General features: G+C 43.2%; 1 protein-coding gene across 3 annotated transcripts in view; it reads left to right on the top strand.

Annotated features, from left to right (window-relative positions):
* TESK2 (testis associated actin remodelling kinase 2) overlaps window positions 1–18,383 on the top strand; it is a 132,873-nt gene that overhangs the window by 112,752 nt on the left and 1,738 nt on the right. For 2 of the 3 annotated variants that reach the window (XM_004740448.3, XM_045064431.1), the window contains 5 exons: window positions 10,177–10,323; window positions 16,354–16,436; window positions 16,683–16,767; window positions 17,025–17,393; window positions 18,082–18,199. In XM_004740448.3, the coding sequence (XP_004740505.1) occupies window positions 10,177–10,323; window positions 16,354–16,436; window positions 16,683–16,767; window positions 17,025–17,393; window positions 18,082–18,199 (802 nt within the window). The remainder of the gene's footprint in view (window positions 1–10,176; window positions 10,324–16,353; window positions 16,437–16,682; window positions 16,768–17,024; window positions 17,394–18,081; window positions 18,200–18,383) is intronic. The other variant, XM_004740449.3, reaches the window with a different exon arrangement.

Genomic DNA, 18,383 nt, shown 5'->3' with positions numbered 1-18,383 from the left:
CTTTTAACTTCTGCTTGATTTATTCCTTATTCTGAGGCCAAGTGGTATACTGATATAGGCAGAGTAGGTAGAAGAAATTATTGGCTCATCTAAAGATGCCTTTCCTTTGATATAAATCACCTTAATTAGAAGCTTAAGTTCTTTTGGTTTCTGTTTTCATTTTGTCCACTGTAAAGCTCCTATCCCTCAGATCTGGTGGGGATGCAGGGTGTGTTTTTTTTCCTTAATGGACTGCTTTGTTCACTCTGAGGCCAGTCACCAGGTGAATGTCAAAGATTCTGATGTGGGTCTGCTCAGTGCAGGGTTGTAGTAGATGTGAGGTAGCAAACTAGAGGGAAGAATAATTTTAAGCATGAACCCAATAGCTTTGTGGACTTAGGGATATGAAAACAGACTAGATGGAGCGGTTAGGAGCCCTGAGCTGGTGTTAAATCATGTCTCCGACCATTGATTGTATGTAGAGCTTCACAGGGTAAAGGGAACAGTCTTACGATTTCTTAGTTTATTTCTTTGAGAAGATTTATTCTACAGATTTATTTTATTTACTTTATTTAAAGACATTTGATTTTGATTATGCTATGTTTGATGGAAGAGTTAAAAATCTGTGGGTAAAGCTTAAACACACTTTTTTGAATCTGTTAGGTAAACATTCATTTTGATGTTTATAGTAGTTTACATGCATAGAAAAACACTCCTACTGCTTCAGGTGTATTAAGCAAACATATTCTTTGAGCAGTGAATGGGTTCATACTAAATATATAGCTATGGGAAATGTGAATATGAAGGGGAGATATCTTTATGGCTTCTTTCAGTTACTGATAAAATAAATATCTTCTATAATTTCCAAAAGGATGTCGCAGTTATATTTTTTAAGCCCATGTAATTTTGATCATTTTAAGGAGTTTGCTGATAGGGTGATAAAAGTATCCTCAGAATTTTATATCACTGAGTAGCCAAATGCACTGTTTTGTATTTCATTTTATTTCCAGGGCTACCATAATATCAGCCATATAGTTGGCATTATTATTAAAATATATATATATTTTTTTTTTTAAGATTTTTTTTTAAAAGATTTTATCTATTCATCTGACAGGGAGAGAGAGATTACAAGTAGGCAGAAAGGCAGACAGAGAGAGAGGGAGGAAGCAGGCTCCCTGCTGAGCAGAGAGCCCAATTCGGGGCTCCATCCCAGGACCCTGGGATCATGATCTGAGCCGAAGGCAGAGGCTTAACTCACTGAGCCATCCAGGTGCCCCCTCCCCCCGTTTTGATCTTAAATTACATTAATGACTGAATTGGGATGACTTCTGATAAGAGAGAACTTAAAACCTGCCTGCATCTATTTAAATATATTTACTCATTTGTTCATTCAACAATTTATTACTCACTGGATACTGGGGTCACCAAGTTGAGAAAGACCTGGTCCCTACCATCAGGGTTATAGTACAATGTGGTAAGCAATAGTAGAAATATGTACAGGGGGCTCATGTGGCACAAAGTGTAGAATGGAATGTCAGGAAATGCTTTCCAAAATAAATGAGTTGAGCTAGATTTAGGAGGAATAAGAGCTGTGAAGAGGAAGAAGAATATTCTGAGCAGTAGATAGGCATATGTGAAGGCAGAGAGTGAAACATTTAAATATGCAGAAACACATTTTGGGTTTCATTTCTCTTCGGGTCAGTTCGTTACTACTGACTGTTTCAGTCAGGCAAGCCCTGGTGGATCTCCTGAACAGTGGCAAACTCGGGCTTTGGCAGATGGAGGGATATATGCTTGTAGTGGCTGAGCACAAGCCTCCCACAGGGCGCTCTTGGGATGCCTGTCCTGAAATTACCCGGGGCGGTAACAAAGCTTTCTTTTCTTCTTCAAACCAAGCCAGCAGGATGGGATGTCTGCTAGTCTTTGTGTTTGGAGCGGACCAAAAAACATACAGTGGCTAGCACAATGGCATTGTTGGGCTTCAGTGAAAACTAGGTCGGGGTGGGCCCTTGTCTGTAGAGGGCTTATCCAAAGAACAGAGGTTTGACAAGTCACTGATTTGGCTATTTGACATTGATGCTGGTTTCTGATGTGTTTCTGACTTACTGATGGCACGTAAGATGATAGAATCTCTTCCTATTACTTCTCTAAACACCTGAATTTGGAATCTCAGAGTTACCTTTCTTTTCCTTCAGTTCTCATATTTACCACCCAGTTGCTATATCCTTTAGATTCTATCTCTGCATAGTCTGACTGTAGCCTACATTTTCATGCCTATAATATAATAGCACTCTAAGTCAGGAATTTGAGTACCTCTCATCTGGACTGTTGCAGTACCCTCCAAACCTTCTTTTAGTTCCTCCTCTATCCTGCTACCAGCATGATCTTTCTAAAATGTAGTTTTGGGCATGTATTAGTTTCCTAGGGCTGCCATAACAAAGCACCGCAATGTGGGTGGCTTGTAACAACAGAAATTGATTCTTTTACTGTTCTGAAGGTTGGAAGTAAATCAAACTATTGACAGAGCTGTGCTCTCTCTCTCTGAAAACTTTAGGGGAAGATCCTTCTTTGCCTCTTCCTAGCTTCTGGTGGTGTTTCTTGGCTTATACATGTGTCACTCACATCTCTGCCTCCCTTATATAACATTCTCCCTGTGTGTCTGTGTCTCTTGTCTCTCTCTCCTTTTTTTTTTCTTTAAGATTTTATTTATTTGACAGAGACAGACGCAGCGAGAGAAGGAGCACAAGCAGGGGGAGTAGGAGAGGGAGAGGCAGGCTTCCGCCTAAGCAAGGAGCCTGATGCAGGGCTCCATCCCAGGACCCTGTGATCATGACCTGAGCTGAAGGCAGATGCTTAACGACTCAGCCACACAGGTGCCCCGCTCTTCTCTTTTTATAAAGATACCAATCATATTGGATTAAGGGTCTACCCTACTCCAGTATGATCCCATTTTTGATTTTCCATCTGCAAAGACTATTTCCCAAAAAGGTCACATTTACAATTACCAATGGTTAGGACTTGAGCATGTCTTTTTGGGGGACATGATTCAACACACAACAGATCATAGTATACTTCACCTATAAACCTTTAGTGCTCCTGTGGTCTGACAAATTAACTATAGATGTTTCATCTTGGTGTTCCAGAACTTCTCTAAAAAATTACATATTTATAATAATAAATATAATATAGCATAGATAACTAATATATTTTAAAAGAAATATATATTTAAAAGAAATATATATTTTAAAAGAAAGGTAACTTAGAGATTCCAAATATAATAAAATAGCATAGATAACTGACATATACTGAGAACTTTCTTTGATATTGTTCTAAGCATTTTACACACATCAACCGATTGGCTCTTCATAATTCTATAGGTTACATACTAATCTTGTTGAGGGGGGTGGATACTATTCTTATTCCCATTTTATACATGAGTATTAAAGAAACTGAATGACCCACCTAGGGTCACACAGCTAGTCACAGGTGAGATTCAGTCCTAGGCAGTCTAACTCCAGAGTGTGTGGGCTTTTCCACTATACTGTACTGTCCATCTTTACTTTTTAGCTTGATCCCTTCTCTCTACTTATACCTTACTCAGGAAAAAGTAAAGGAATAACTTCTAATCTCTGCACTTTATCTTTGTGTTCCTTTTGTACAGAATGTCTTTCTTAGTCCCAGTCCTGCATATGGGCTTCCATGAAATGGAACTGAATCCTCAGGAAGGCTTGGGTAAGGGAAGGTATTCCAGGTAAAAGGACCAGCGCTGTGTGCAAATGTGAAGTAAACAGGGGTTAGACCTTTATAAGCAGGAGTGAATGGCTTTATAGTCTATGCTAAGTAAGGGTTGTGGGTTACCCTAACAGTAATAAGGCATTATTGAATAATTTTAACAGGAGATTGAGTCCAGGTTGGCATTTCAGAAGGAGTATTTTGGCTGTCTTACGGAAAATGGATTGGAATGAGGGCTATGTCTGTTCAAGAAAGGGGCAAAAAGACTAGTTAGAAAGCCAATGGAATAACCCAGGGAGGGGTTATGAAGATAAGATATTGATAGTGGGCAGAGTGAGTTGTATAGTATGAGCTAAGCACTATGCCGGACATACTTTGTGTGCCTTATTTCTTTTCATTACTCCCTGCCTTTAATTAAACACCAAATCCTGTTGCTTCTACCTCTAAGATGTCTCCAGATATTATTAACCTCCTTTCCATTCTTGCGGTCATTGTCTTATTCACCCCTTCCTACCTAGGTGATTCCAGAAGCCGCCTAACTGTTTTCCTACGTTCAATTCCTGACTTTTCTATACAGTTTGTACATTACTGTTAGAGTGATATTTTCTGTATAGCATACATGTTACTGTTGTGTGTGAAGAGAAAATTATAGTTGATTATCACTTTGGTCAGTAAAGTAGACTAGACTGTGAATTAAGGGGAGAGACTGGCCCCACTTTTGTTTTCTGTGTTTGTGTTTTCACTGTTTGTGTTTTCACAAACAGGCTTTCAGTGTTTGTGTAGGTGGATGGTTAGAGAGCTGGACGGATCTTCCTCAGGACAGCCCTGCTAATTACATGGTAGCAAATGATCTCTGTTAGTTGGATGGCAGCACATTTATCTGGTTTGGGTGAATGCCCGAGCTCCAGGCCAGTTGGGTAGATTTTTCAAAAAGTAATAATCCTTGCAGTTGATATTTTCTTCACAGCCTCTGAATATGCCTTTGAGCCACTGTTCAGGGATAAGCTTGTTAGTGGCAGGTATCAGTATGTTGATAATCCAAAGTTTAAAAAAAAACATTAACCATTTTGTCTTATTCTTCTGACTGATCATGACTGGGTGAGGCTACTATAACTGAATAAAATCAGCTGGGAACAGGAGCCCTGGGTATAGTGAGTGTTACCTCATTGAGAGGTAAGTGTTGCCTAGTGCTGCTCCAGAATATTCTCTGTATGGGCACGTTTATGTGTCTGTCTGTGTCTGAACTGGTACCATCAGAGCCTATGGGGATACATGGGAAGAATTATATTTCAGCCTACACAACTTCTAGCCATCTTTTAGGATCCTCCTCAGATGTTATCTTCTCTTTGAATTTTTCCAAGCTCAGGGAGAGTCAGTTTCTTCTTTCATACTTACCTCTACTAAAGGGTTATTGGTATTATTTACTTATATGTGTGTCTTTCACTGGGCTTCCTTAGGTTATAAACTATTACTCATCTTTATCTACCTACATTTACTCTGTAATGTGTACTCTGTGTAATGTACTCTTCTGATCACAGAAGGAAAATAATGTTGATGTTAACTGATAGGTTCTTACTGTCATATGGGGGTGACAGGAAGTAGAGATGGACTCACTGAATGGTTGTAGAAATAACTGAATGGTTGTAGAAATTAATTGATATTCCTGAGTGGAAAACTGAGTGTTCACTAATCTGACCCATGGTGATTTTTTTTTTATGGTGTTGACATATGATTTCTTGCATACATAATATTCTTTAGTCTCCAGCACATATCTATTTATTGACTGCCTTTTAGGATAAGAGTCTTTAATGAAATCAAGTACCAAACACAAATGAATTGGTAGAAACTCTGTTACAATATTTTTATTAGACTGCAAATTGGAAAGGCAGGTTTGGGTGTAGATAAAGTTTCAGAAGTTTGTGGAGCATAACAAATAGCATGGAGGACAAGGGGAGATGGAGAGGAGAAGGGAGTTGAGGGAAATTGAAAGGGGAGGTGAACCATGAGAGACTATGGACTCTGAAAAACAATCTGAGGGTTTTGAAGGGGCCAGGGGTGGGGGGAGGTTGTGGGAACCAGGTGGTGGGTATTGGAGAGAGCACGGATTGCATGGAGCACTGGGTGTGGTGCAAAAACAACGAATACTGTCACGCTGAAAATAAATAAATAAACAAACAAACAAACAAATACATAAATTTATTTTTTAAATGTTTCAGAAGTCACTAAGAGGTCCTGAAGTACCTGTAGCTCTTGGTTGGCTTGTACTACAGTTTTCTGGACTTGAAAGTGTAAAAGGACAACAATAAAAAATGTAAAAACTTATCTCTCTAGTAGGTTATTTAAATGCACTGCCAATGCCTTAGGTCTTAGGTTGTTTTGTAGAGCTGCCCAAGGGAGTGGTCTGGAAGAAAACAAAGCCAAGCAGCTGTTACCCTGATCCTGGGACACTGAATGTGCTAGTGTAGTTGATCTTGCCTCTGCTTCTCACAGAGGGATTGGCCAGAGGACACACCAGCTTAGCCTGTGCTGGGAGTTGCTTATGGGGAAGTGAACGTCCCAACTAATGGGCACACAGAGTGTGTAGCAACTTAGAAATCTTCCTTGTTGGCAGATCTCAAACTTCCTTTCTTCATACACACAAAGGTCTTGAAACACTCAGAAATTGTGGTTTCTGAAGGCCCAGAGGCTTATCAGCCCCCTCTAAAAATATTCGCCAAAGGCAGGCAAGATAAATGGTTTGTAACAAGAAACTCCATTTAGTTTCCCTCTCTGGTCCTGGTTTGTGCTTCTTCCATCTTGCTTGGAAGATCCAGAACCTCCTAAGGGTGTGATTCCCCACCTCACCTCACCTTTCTCCTCTGCTCTCCACCTTGATCTATGATTCTCAGATCTTCAAAGACATGCTGAAAAGAGTAAATACGTATTTTTCTGAACCAGAATCGAGAGTCCTGGCTTATCTTGGCTCAGAGAGAATGCAGATATAGCCTTTTCTTTCTTTCTTTCTTTACTTTTTTAAGATTTTATTTATTTGACAGACAGAGATCACAAGTAGGCAGAGAGGCAGGCAGAGAGAGAGGAGGAAGCAGGCTCCCTGCAAAGCAGAGAGCCCGATGCAGGGCTCAATCCCAGGACTCTAGGATCATGACCTGAGCCGAAGGCAGAGACTCTAACCCACTGAGCCACCCAGGCGCCCCAGATACAGCCTTTTCACCGTAGTCTTTTCTGCCTGGCCCTCAGTTGGGAAACCTCAGTGGCTCCTGAGGCCTTCCGTGTCACATTGTCACCCTATCAAAGAAGTGAACCACCTTTTCAGTTCTTTCTGTCAGAACTAGAAGAATTTGCATGATGAGATGTCCACTATATTGCTCCCAAGTAGCCCGAAGTTTGCTAGTTTCTTTTTAGTAAATGGGCTCCTCAAATGTGAACTGTGGACAGATTCAGCCAGAGTGAAGAGATGAAAGGTGCTGTGTTAATGCCATCAGCATGCCTCATTTTGAGATTTCCAAGATGGATTATCAAGTAGAATGGAGCAGATTGACAGGTTTCCCTTTTGAGAAATTAGGTGTATTTTTAGCCATTCTCTCTACGATGCCAAGCCTGAGCCGCCTCGTCCAAGGATATGAAGTGCTGCATCGTGCTGCCCCCAACTGGTTCTTTCTGGTGCCTATGTTACTGCATCATGACATCAGACTGTAAGGCACTTAAATTTTTTCCTAAGCACTTTCATATGCTTGTATTAGATTCTCATGATGACATTGTGAGTTATATGGATCAGGAGTTATAATAACTATTTTATAGGTAGGAAAACTCTAATCCCAGAAGGAAAATAATGTTGATGTAAACTGATAGGTTCTTACTGTCATATGGGGGTGACAGGAAGTGGAGATGGACTTACTGAATGGTTGTAGAAATAACTGATTAGTTGATTTGTCCAAAGGTAATTAGTTATTAAGAGGCAGAATTGGACTAAAATTCAGATCCCCTAACTGCTCCCCCTTTAGGTTCTCTGGTTGTTTGAAAATTCAGTATCACCCCCCAAAATAGGTATTTAAGAGCTTAATGTTAAGCTTAGAGGAATTTTTCCTTTTTCTTTTATGAAAGGAGAAGGAATATAATATATCATGTAAGGTTTGAATAAATTCATGATCTCCTTGGCAAAAATTTTTCAGCTCCTGTTCTGTATGAGGCTCTTTGACTCAGATGCTGCAGCTTGTTAGTCTAACGTAATGTAGTGGTAAAGAACATGGACTCTGGGCTAAACTGCCCAGAGTTTGAACCCTTAACTTCTAACTTCTAAATGCCTTTTATAAAATGAGAATAAGATTATACTTAATTCATACGATTATGTGCAGATTAAATGAGATAATTGATGTTAAGTTCTTAGACTAGTGCATGGCACAAAGTAAGCACTATGTGAATAAATATTAGCTGTTACTACTGTTGTTTTGTTGCTGTTGTTACTGTTATTACTCTGACTCTTATCACCTCTATACGAGAGAGCGCCGAATCCTAACCACTAGACCACCAGGGAGCACCTATCACCTCTATACGAATACATTTATTTGCTCCTTTTTTTTTTTTCTTCCATTTCATGGGTATGTAAAAATGATGAACAGCCAAATTTATTGAAAGAGTACATCTTCACATAGTTTCTCCATAGCCTTATCTTCTTACTCACTCCTCAGTTCACTTGGTCTTAACTCTGGTATTTTTTTTTTCAAAGATTTTATTTATTTATTTGACAGAGATCAAGAGGGAGAGCACAAACAGGGGGAGGAGCAGGAGAGAGAAGGGGTGAAGCAGGCTCCCCACTAAGCAGGGAGCCGGATCAATGTGGGACTCTATCCCATGACCCCGGGATCATAACCTGAGCTGAAGGCAGTCACTTAACCAACTGAACCACTCAGGTGCCCTTAACTCTGGTCTTGACCAACTGCTGTCGCCATAGTTACCAATGATTTCTTAGTTGCAAGTTCAGTGGACAATTTTCCTGCTCACTTTACTCGAAATGTGTAGCATTTGATACTTTTCGTGGTCATTTCCACTTTGGAATATTCTCCTTTGCTTCAATGTTAACATTTCTTTTTTTTTTTTTTTTTAAGATTTTATTTATTTATTTGACAGAGATCACAAATAGAGAGGCAGGCGAGAAAAGGAAGGGAAGCAGGCTCCCCGCTGAGAGCCCAGGACGCCGGGACCATGACCCGAGCCAATAGCAGAGGCTTTAACCCACTGAGCCACCCAGGCGCCCCCAATGTTAACATTCTTGTTTGGTTCTTCCTCTGCCTGCTCTTTTAAATGTTACTATTCCTTAGGATTCTTTGAATTTCTCACCTTATATGTTAACCCCTGAACAACTTCATACATCCTGAGGCGTCAGTGACTACTTCAGCTCATTGCTACTGCCTCCTAAATGTTGGTCTCTAGCTCAGACTTTGTCTAAGCTCTTTTTAGGACATCTCCACCTTGGCTGTCCCACAAGCGCTTAAGCTCAACATGTCCTAGCCAACCTCACTATTTTTAACCTTGCTGCTCCTTCTAAAAACCTGTCTTTTTGTCTGTTTTGTGGCTATTAATAATGGCATCCAGGAGCCCGGGATCAACCTAGAGATTTTCATTGCTCTCATCCCCCCAATCCAGACTGTCATCAAGTTTTGTATGTGTCTGTTTGTTTTCAATTCTGCCATATAAGTATATCTTGAATCTTGCTCTGTTCCAGTGTCTCCTCTGTTGGCTTCACTGATGCACCCTTCTTTCACCATGATTATCGCAATAATTGCCTATTTACCCATTTCCATAATCTATCTAACCCATCGATCATATGATTGCTTAATAAAAAAATCTTTTCTTTGAAAAGTAAAGATGAGTATTTTGCTCTTATTTTGGACTTACTTTGGTCTGATAGATGGGATAAAGTCCATATATCTTAGCAAAGTATACTGGCCTCACCTGTTTCTACTCTTCATGCACTCTGGCCATATTGAGTAAATTATTTCCTGAATGCACCTGGCACTTAATCTATAACTTTGCATATACTGCTCCCTCTGTATGCATTGTCTTTCTTTCCTGTTCCCCCAGGTCATCCTTTTGATTCCTTATTTCCTCTGTGCAGCTTCCTCTGACATGCCCAGATTGACTTTGTAACTTTATCCTCTGAACTCATAATGCTGTTGTACCTGTACAAAGCTATGTTTTAGCATTTACCACATGATACTGTTTGTACCACTTAATAGATTGTCATCTCCGCAAAGGAAAGGGCCTCTGTGTGTAGCACCTACCATACTGCCTGTGCACTGAATAAACCCTCAGTAACTTAAAAAAAATTTAAAAATATGGAATCTCTATTCTTTTTTTTTTTTTTTTTAAATGGAATCTCTATTCTCTGGTGTTTATTCTCTAACGGTTTCACCACCAGCCTAAACACTCCTGACAAATGGTGGCTGGGTTTTTCCTTTTGTTTTGCAGTATATCAACTCTGGAAACCTGGAACAGTTGCTAGACAGTAACCTGTATTTGCCCTGGACTGTGAGGGTGAAACTGGCCTATGACATAGCAGTGGGCCTCAGCTACCTTCACTTCAAAGGCATTTTCCATCGGGACCTCACATCTAAGGTATGAAGGCCTTCCTTGCACAACTCTTTGAGACACTGTCTTCCAGTCACTAATGAGCTTTGAAATGATGATCTCATATAGATTTATCATTTAGTCACAGATAATATAACTTACTACTCTGTACAGCTAGTCCTTAGAAAGCCAATGTTGGCTTACAGCAGGTACCTTTTAGTGTTGAGCCAGGCAACATATATATCTTAAGAATCTTAATCCTTGACCCAATCTGAATGAGTGTTGCAGGAGCAGGTGACATGGGAGGGTTAAGAGATTCCTCTCCTATAGGAGTGACAGCAGTCATTGCAAATTGGGAGCCTGCGTCGTAGAGTTCTCTTTCACAGCCTTCAGGAGGTAGCTCTGAACTGAGAGCAGGAGTTCACTGCTTTTGTCATTTGAGTGCAGGTTTTGAGGGCTATAATGTACTGACCCATTTTCTATCTGTGTGATTGAGTTTCTGCCCTTCTGCCAGTTCTTCTTTGGCATCAGCTAGTCTCTTGCTGTCCAGATTGCTGTGTGACTAGGTTAGAAAATAGTTGCTTTTAGAGGAAGTTGGCCATGCTACAAGGCAGGCACTTCAGGGCCAAGTGGCCCAGGACACCACCATAACCAGGCTTATATAAATAGTATTGTTTGATCATTGTTGTGGGAACTATAAGCCATCTAACAGGACTTCTGTGCAAGAGCTGATTTAAAGTCTTCTAGAGAGGTATAGAGGAGTTTTGTACATATCCAAGAATAGCTGTCATTTCATTCTCCACCTGTAACACCTACACATGCATACATATAGACATGCATACCAGACTCCTGTACCCCTTCTGTCATGAAGGAGGGGTGAGGGAGCTTGTTATAAGATGAAGTTTGCAAAGGGGACACAAGCAAGCTGTACTCTCAGAGCCAATAAGGCCTAGAACAATAAGTCCTTGGTTACCTCACACAACAGCTGTTCTTCTGTTCCAAACAGCAGTACTGCCCCTAAGGGAACTTGGCGATTGGCTTATAAACTACTGCAGAGAAAAGAGCTTTAGGGAGGTGGATGTGGGGCCCCTGGGTGTGGCAGGGCCTTTTGTACAGCTGCACTGTTAAGATGGCAAGTGTAGGAACGGCTTGGGTGGCTCAGTCGGTTGGGCGTCTGACTCTTGGTTTTGGCTCCTAAGTCATAAGACCCCTTTGAGTTTCTTGTCAGCTCAGTCCCCACAGTGGAGAGCTGAATGTATGATTAGTGTATGCCTTTGACACATATGAAAAGAAGCTCAGTTGTTCAATTATCTGCCCAAACTTTCAAATAAACATTTGCTAAGCCATTTCTGTGTGTCTGTGCTAGGTTTGAGACACAGAGATGAATGGGATCATTCCGTCACTGAAGAGGCAAACATAGAGTCTCTCAGTTCTAGTGTGATGAATTCTAATAGGGGAGCGGACACAGAGGAACAGAAGCCAGGCAGCTGTAGGGCCTACGCTCCTTTTTGAGCCTGAAAATCAGAAACCTTTCCCCTCAGGGAAGTCTGTCTGAGCCTCCCTTATTTTTTTTTATTTTTTTTTTTTTAAGATTTTATTTATTTATTTGACAGAGATCACAAGTAGGCAGAGAGGCAGGCAGAGAGAGAGAAGGGGGCAGCAGGCTCCCTGCTGAGCAGAGAGCCCTATGCGGGGCTCGATCCCAGGACCCTGAGATCACGACCTGAGCCGAAGGCAGAGTGAGCCTCCCTTATGTCTGCAGCTTACTCTAGGCAAGGATACACCCCCCACACACAGAGCGAGTAGGGAGGGCCAAGGGAGAGGGAATCTTTTTATTTTTTTAATTAACATATAATGTATTATTTGTTTCAGGAGTACAGGTCTGTGATTCATCAGTCTTACATAATTCATAGCACTCACCATAGCACATACACTCCCCAGTGTCCATCACCCAGCCACCCTATCCCTAGACCCCCAACAATCCTCAGTTAGTTTCCTGAGATTAAGAGTCTTTTATGGTTTGGGGAGAGAGAATCTTAAGCAGGCTCCATGCCCAGCATGGTGCCTAACGTAGGGTTCAGTCTCAGAACCCTGAGATTATGACCCTGAAATCAAGTTGGACACTTAACCAACTGAGCCACCCAGGGCGCCCCAAAGACACTTTTGAATAAAGCATTCTTTGTTCTATATGTAGTGGACCTTATATTCCACACAGCCTGAAAACTGGTCTGGCTTCTTCAGAGCCCCACAGTGGTCTGAGTTTCATATTTGTATTCTGTAGCCACCTACTTATAATGGGGCCATGTCCAAGTTGGGTGAGAAATGCAAGCATTGTACTAGATGCCTTTGGACGTTTGAGATAGTGGCTGGAGTCCCAAATGAAGGGGTTTTACAATATTGCACATAGTGCTGCCTTCTCCACGGCCCCTGGCCCCTGCTGTTCTCTTAAGACTACATTGCTCCTGCCATGACCTTGCTGAAGCCTACATTGCTTCATTATAAAAGGGGAAAGCTTTTCAGCCTCTTTCTGGGGAGGGCAGTGTCATGTGAGAACCCTTAGGGGACCTGGGTCTTTACCACTTACAGTTGTAAGCTTATTTTTCTCATCTTAAATGTAAAAATCTTAGATCTGCTCACCTGACAATGTCGTTTTGACTGTGTTTGTGAAAAATGTTTTGTAATCTTAGGGTGCCATATAGGCAGAAGTAGGCAATCTTTCCCTTACCCAAGGGGCTAGGAAGTATTCTCTGGGCCATCTCTTTCTTAAGACATCACTGCTTTCCTGAAGCTTATAGTCTCTAGCCATGGGAAGGGACTATACAGACTTTATAACATGGTAGATGGGTAGAGAGGGCGATGCATAGGATGCTTTGAAAAAAGGGTATTTAACCCAACCTGAGGGTACAGAGAAGGTTTCTCAGAGGAGATGGGGGCTGAACTGAATTTGGAAAACTGAATTATACTTACTAGTTTAGTTTAATTATTATCAGTACACATGCTGGAGGTCATATTCTAGACCAGAGCAGACACAGGGAATTGCACAAACAAAGGCATAGTGGCATGAACTCTATGATGTGCAGACTGGGAGGGAGGAGTGGTAGGGAATAAGAGTTGAAAAGAGAGGACTCTGATCATATACTGTGTGGCTTATTTAATCTTCTAGATGGGAAATGGAGAAAGCGACTCAGCTTTTTTGAGATATACTTCACATAAAACACAACTTACCCTTTCAAAGTATGTATTTCAGTGGCTTTTAGTATATTCAGCCACCACCACTATCTAATTTCAGAACTTTTCTTCATCCCAGAATGAAAGCCCCACACTCTAGTCCCTTCTCTCTTCAGCCCTGGGCAACCACTGATCCATTTTCACTTTCTATGGATTTGCTTATTCCAGACATTTCATATAAATGGAATCATGTCATGTCATTGATGGCTTTTAAATAGGGGAGTAACACAGATTTACATTTTACTAAGGTCATGCTGGCAGGAATGAGGAAGGTGAATAATAAAGATCAAGCCTGGACCAGGCCAGGGAGACCAGTTACAGGAGTGTTGCAACATTCAGGGGAGGAATGAGAAGGACCTAATGCAAGGGTAGTGGGAATGAAGAAGGAAGGACTGATTTGGAACATATTTATTATTATTATTATTATTATTATTATTATTTTTAAAGAGTTTATTTATTTGTCAGAGAGACAGAGGCAGAGAGAGCACAAGCAGGGGGAGCAGCAGAGGGAGAGGGAGAAGCAGGCTCTCTACTGAGCAGGGAACCCGATGTGGGACTCCATCCCAGGACCCTGGGATCATGACCCAAACTGAAGGCAAGATGCTTAACTGATTGAGCTACCCAGGTACCCCTGCATGCCCGGTGTTAATATGATTCCTGAATCACATAAAAAAGTGTTGAAAGAAGTAATCAGCAATGTCAGCAGCAGAAAGATCAAGTATATAAGAACTAATTTTGTCTATTGAAATTAATGCCATAGAAGTCATTGTATCCTCTGGGGGAACACACAGCAGAAACCGATGAGGAATGAGTGGGAGATAAGGAAGTGAAAACAGCAAGTGTGGCCAGCCATATCTCACTACCCTAGACCCCATTAAGGGCAGGGTCTTAAGAGCAGGCTGGGAGTTTCTGATAAATCCCACAGGGGCTAATCCAGCAGGGTTGCTCCACATTTTCCTTATCACCTCAGATATAGGCTCCAAAAGTCTGGCTCTTTTGGTTTGCAGTATCCCATCTTTGTCTTTGGCTCCCGTGCCAGCTATTGGCTGTGAGAAGCTGTACAAGGTGCAGGAGTCACCCTCTAGATGAGGGGCAAACTGGGTAGCTTTGTCCCATATTGTGAGGCCCCAATCATCCCTGCCTTAGCCATTTCTCAGCTGTTCACAGAAACTACTGTGAAGTCACTTACCCCTACGTGGGTGGTTTGCAGTGAGGACAGTAGATGTCCATGAATGTGAAGCTGGGGCAGAAACTGCACAGCTTTGACAAGGACAGTGTACTGTGGCCATATTCTTTTTCCCTTACATGCTGCTCCCAGGCTGAATTTATGGGGCTGTTTCTGAGGGCTATAAAGCAAATAGTAAGTAGGACTTTAGACTGAGCCTCGGAGACAGGAGCCTGAGTTGTTGGTGAAAAGGGAGGAGCAGGGAAAATAACGTGACCGATCTGAGCTGATACTGCCTCACAAGCCTGTGTCTTATAGCCTGGGCTTTGGCTTTTCAATAGGCAATAGCTGGCCCAGGCCCATCCTCTCACAGTGATAGTTGGGGGGCTCAGGGGTGCTGAGGCAGCACGACTTGATGGGAGGGCCAAAGCCATGGCAAGCACAAGGATGGTCCTGGTTGGAAGCCAGGTATGGTGCATGTCCATCTGGGACCCAGGGTAGGAGATGATGAAATCAGAGGCTCCTTCCAGCTCAGGGAGAGAATAGTATGATCACATTGAGGCCAAAGAACGTCATTTGTACCTGCGGTGGAGGAAGGAGGTGATGTGGCTCTGCCTCAGCAACTGCATGCCAAGCCCAGTGAGGAGGGAGGGAGGGCAGGTTTGGGTCAGATAGGGCCTTGCTGGCCCCAGAGATGTCCCTGAGCCCAGGATCCCTACTCTCTCCTGCCTCTGGAGAAAGGGGGTGGAGGGAGGTGCCTCCTGAGTGGGTGTGTAGGGCTATTTTGAACGCAGCTGTTTGGGGAGAGCTGGTTGCTGATTTGTGTTTATTTACAAGTCATCTGGGTTCATCCTTTCTCTTGTTCAGTGAACACATCCTGAGCCTCTGTCACCAGTTGAGTGCTGTGAGAAGGCAAGGCCTGAACTAGAACCTGTTCTCTGCTAGACTGGCAGAGAGGAGGAGTTAAAGGAGTTGAGAAGAGAGTGTGGTAATGACAGGGTGGAAAGGTCACTTTTATGTATTTTAAAATACATAAAAATACATGGAAAGGAGAGTTGGGAGAACATTCCAAATGGAAGGGAACTGTATAAGCAACAACAAAAAGCTTGAAGGAGCTATTCAGGCTTTAGGAGTACAGGTTGTCTGTGACAAGTTTGGATGGAGATTTGAGCATAGGAACAGCATGGGGAGGGGGTAGGTCAGTTGGTTAGAGTCAGGTCATAGACTGAGAGGAAGCTGGTTGTGATCCTGTGGGCAGTAAAAGATAGTGCAGGCCTGAATGTTTGTTTTACGCTTACATTACTTGGCAAGGTCAGGCTAGTGTTTGGCTCTGCATTCTGAGGAAAAGAGAATGGAAGGCCAGGGGCCTGATAGTCTGTCTTCCTCTACTAGATTGTAAGCTCCAAGAGGACAAAGATGTTTGTTCACTGAGGCTTAGTATATAGAAAGCAAAGATAAATATTTGTTGGAAGCATATGAATCTTAGGGCAAGAACCCAAGATCCAGGCCTGAGCCATCTCCCATGGGTGACAGAGCCCCCAAGTCTGACCACTGGGGTCAGCTAAGAGTGTTGTTTCACCAAGGAGGAGAGCCAGGGTGCCCTGTGGCAGGGAGGGGTGGTGGTAACCTTATGGCTGGGTGGTCCCCCTTCTGAGCCACATTGTTTTCTTCTTTGGGAACCCTAGAACTGCCTGATAAAGAGGGATGAGAATGGTTACTCTGCAGTGGTAGCTGACTTTGGCCTGGCTGAGAAGATTCCTGATGTCAGGTGGGTAGTCCTAATTGGTACTGGGGTCACAGAAGGGACCGAAGCAAAAGCAGAGCTCCAGCTTCTTCCCCAGAGGCCAGAACTTGGTCACAGCTCAGTCCCAGCTTCCTAAATGTGGTCAGTTTTAGTGCCTTCTAAGACATCTCCCCTTCAGGGAGAGGAGTTCCCAGTGGTCAGGTATCCCATTGCACCAGCCAGTGGCAAGCCCATTTTCCATATAATCTCCCCTCCATCCCCACCCCACAGCAGGGGAAGTGAAAAGCTGGCTGTGGTGGGCTCACCATTCTGGATGGCACCTGAGGTTCTCCGAGATGAGCCCTATAATGAAAAGGTGAGTCTGGGGATCCCGGGGCCTGGTACTCCTTAGAATCCACTCTTAGCAGAAAGTATCCAGGATCAACCTGTATGTTCCGGGTGGGGAGCTAAATCCTGCTAAGACCAGGGCTGGTACTCGGCAGCTGCCCAGTAAATGAACTGAATGAAATGCAGACAGTAGGGCGCAAGCCTATGCTGGTGGACCTGAGGGGCAGAAACCCCACCTCTCTCTCCACTGAGAAGGAAACTCATTGAGGTCTCATTACCCACCAGGCGGATGTGTTCTCTTATGGTATCATCCTCTGTGAGATCATCGCCCGCATCCAGGCTGATCCGGACTGTCTTCCCCGCACAGAGGTGAACTGCAGGCATAGGGCACAGTGCCAGTGGGATGGGGCTGGTTTTGAAGCTCTGGAACTGTTGTTCCCAGGGTGGAGTTGCTGGAACTGTGTTGTTACTTTGGGGCAATTCTCAGCCTCTCCTAAGCAGGCCAGGATGGGTGGAGAGATTAATGACCGGTCTTCCGTGTCCCCTCCTTACCATACCTATCCACAGAACTTTGGGCTAGACTATGATGCTTTCCAGCATATGGTGGGAGACTGTCCCCCAGACTTTCTGCAGCTGACCTTCAACTGCTGTAATGTGAGTATCTCCCTCCCCTCCCCCCAGCTTTGGTCAGGAGCTGGCTGAACCCCTTTCATCTAGTTAGGACAGGCTGCTAATTAGCTTCATGAGGAGCCTCCTTTTCATTGATGAATAGCAGTGCCCATGGCCCCTCCTCCACGCCGCCTCCAGAACCGTGGACCAAGAGGAGGAAAATTGCTGTGTTATACAGTCCTCAGCCTGTAGGGTAGACTCACTGTCTCTTGCCCTGGATATCAATAGAACTCAGTAGTCAGGTTTCAGTTGGACTTTGGGTCCAGCTGGCCTTAAGGCCCATGGGGAGGGCTTTTGATAGCCTTCATTTTATACAGCTCTGGGGTCTGGACCTACCTGTCATGACCAAGGGGTAGCTGGGCTTTATCCAGGTAACTCCCAGAAACATGTTAGCAAAAACAGAACAAACCAATGTAAGCATACCCTTTTGGATGGTTCTGTGCCCATCAAGGGGATAAGACACACACTGAAAGGGTGCTGATAGGAGTGGGTGTAAGACAACAGCATCTTCCCTAACCTTCGCTCTGAGAATCACCCTCATGGTCTGGGACCTTTAGGAAAGATCTCTTAGCTGCATATCTGAATCTTAGAAGATGCCAGAAACAGACTCAAATGCCATCCTTGGGGTGGAAGATAGGAGGACAGGGCTAATGGTTGGTGTGGATGACTACAGATGGACCCCAAACTGCGCCCATCCTTCGTGGAGATTGGGAAGACCCTGGAGGAAATTCTGAGCCATCTACAGGAAGAAGAGCTGGAGACAGACAGGAAGCTGCAGTCCACAGCCAAGGGTAAGAGATTAGACCAGTGTTCCACATGACTCCAAGGGAAGAAATTAGGATTTGGGGCCTTCTTCTCTAGGGCTGATTATAGGATCTCACATCCAGGAAAAAGGCAGAGGGACAGGGGATGATGGAAAAAGTACTGGACTCTAAGAAATATGACTCGGCATATGGCCTCTCTTGAGTTTTCTCA

The sequence above is a fragment of the Mustela putorius genome, unplaced genomic scaffold (assembly GCF_011764305.1).
Source record: "Mustela putorius furo isolate JIRA1106 unplaced genomic scaffold, ASM1176430v1.1 tig00003853_pilon_pilon_pilon, whole genome shotgun sequence".
NCBI lineage: Eukaryota > Metazoa > Chordata > Mammalia > Carnivora > Mustelidae > Mustela > Mustela putorius.
The sequence above is the reverse complement of the archived record's forward strand: the minus strand, read 5'-3'. Positions and strand labels throughout refer to the sequence as shown.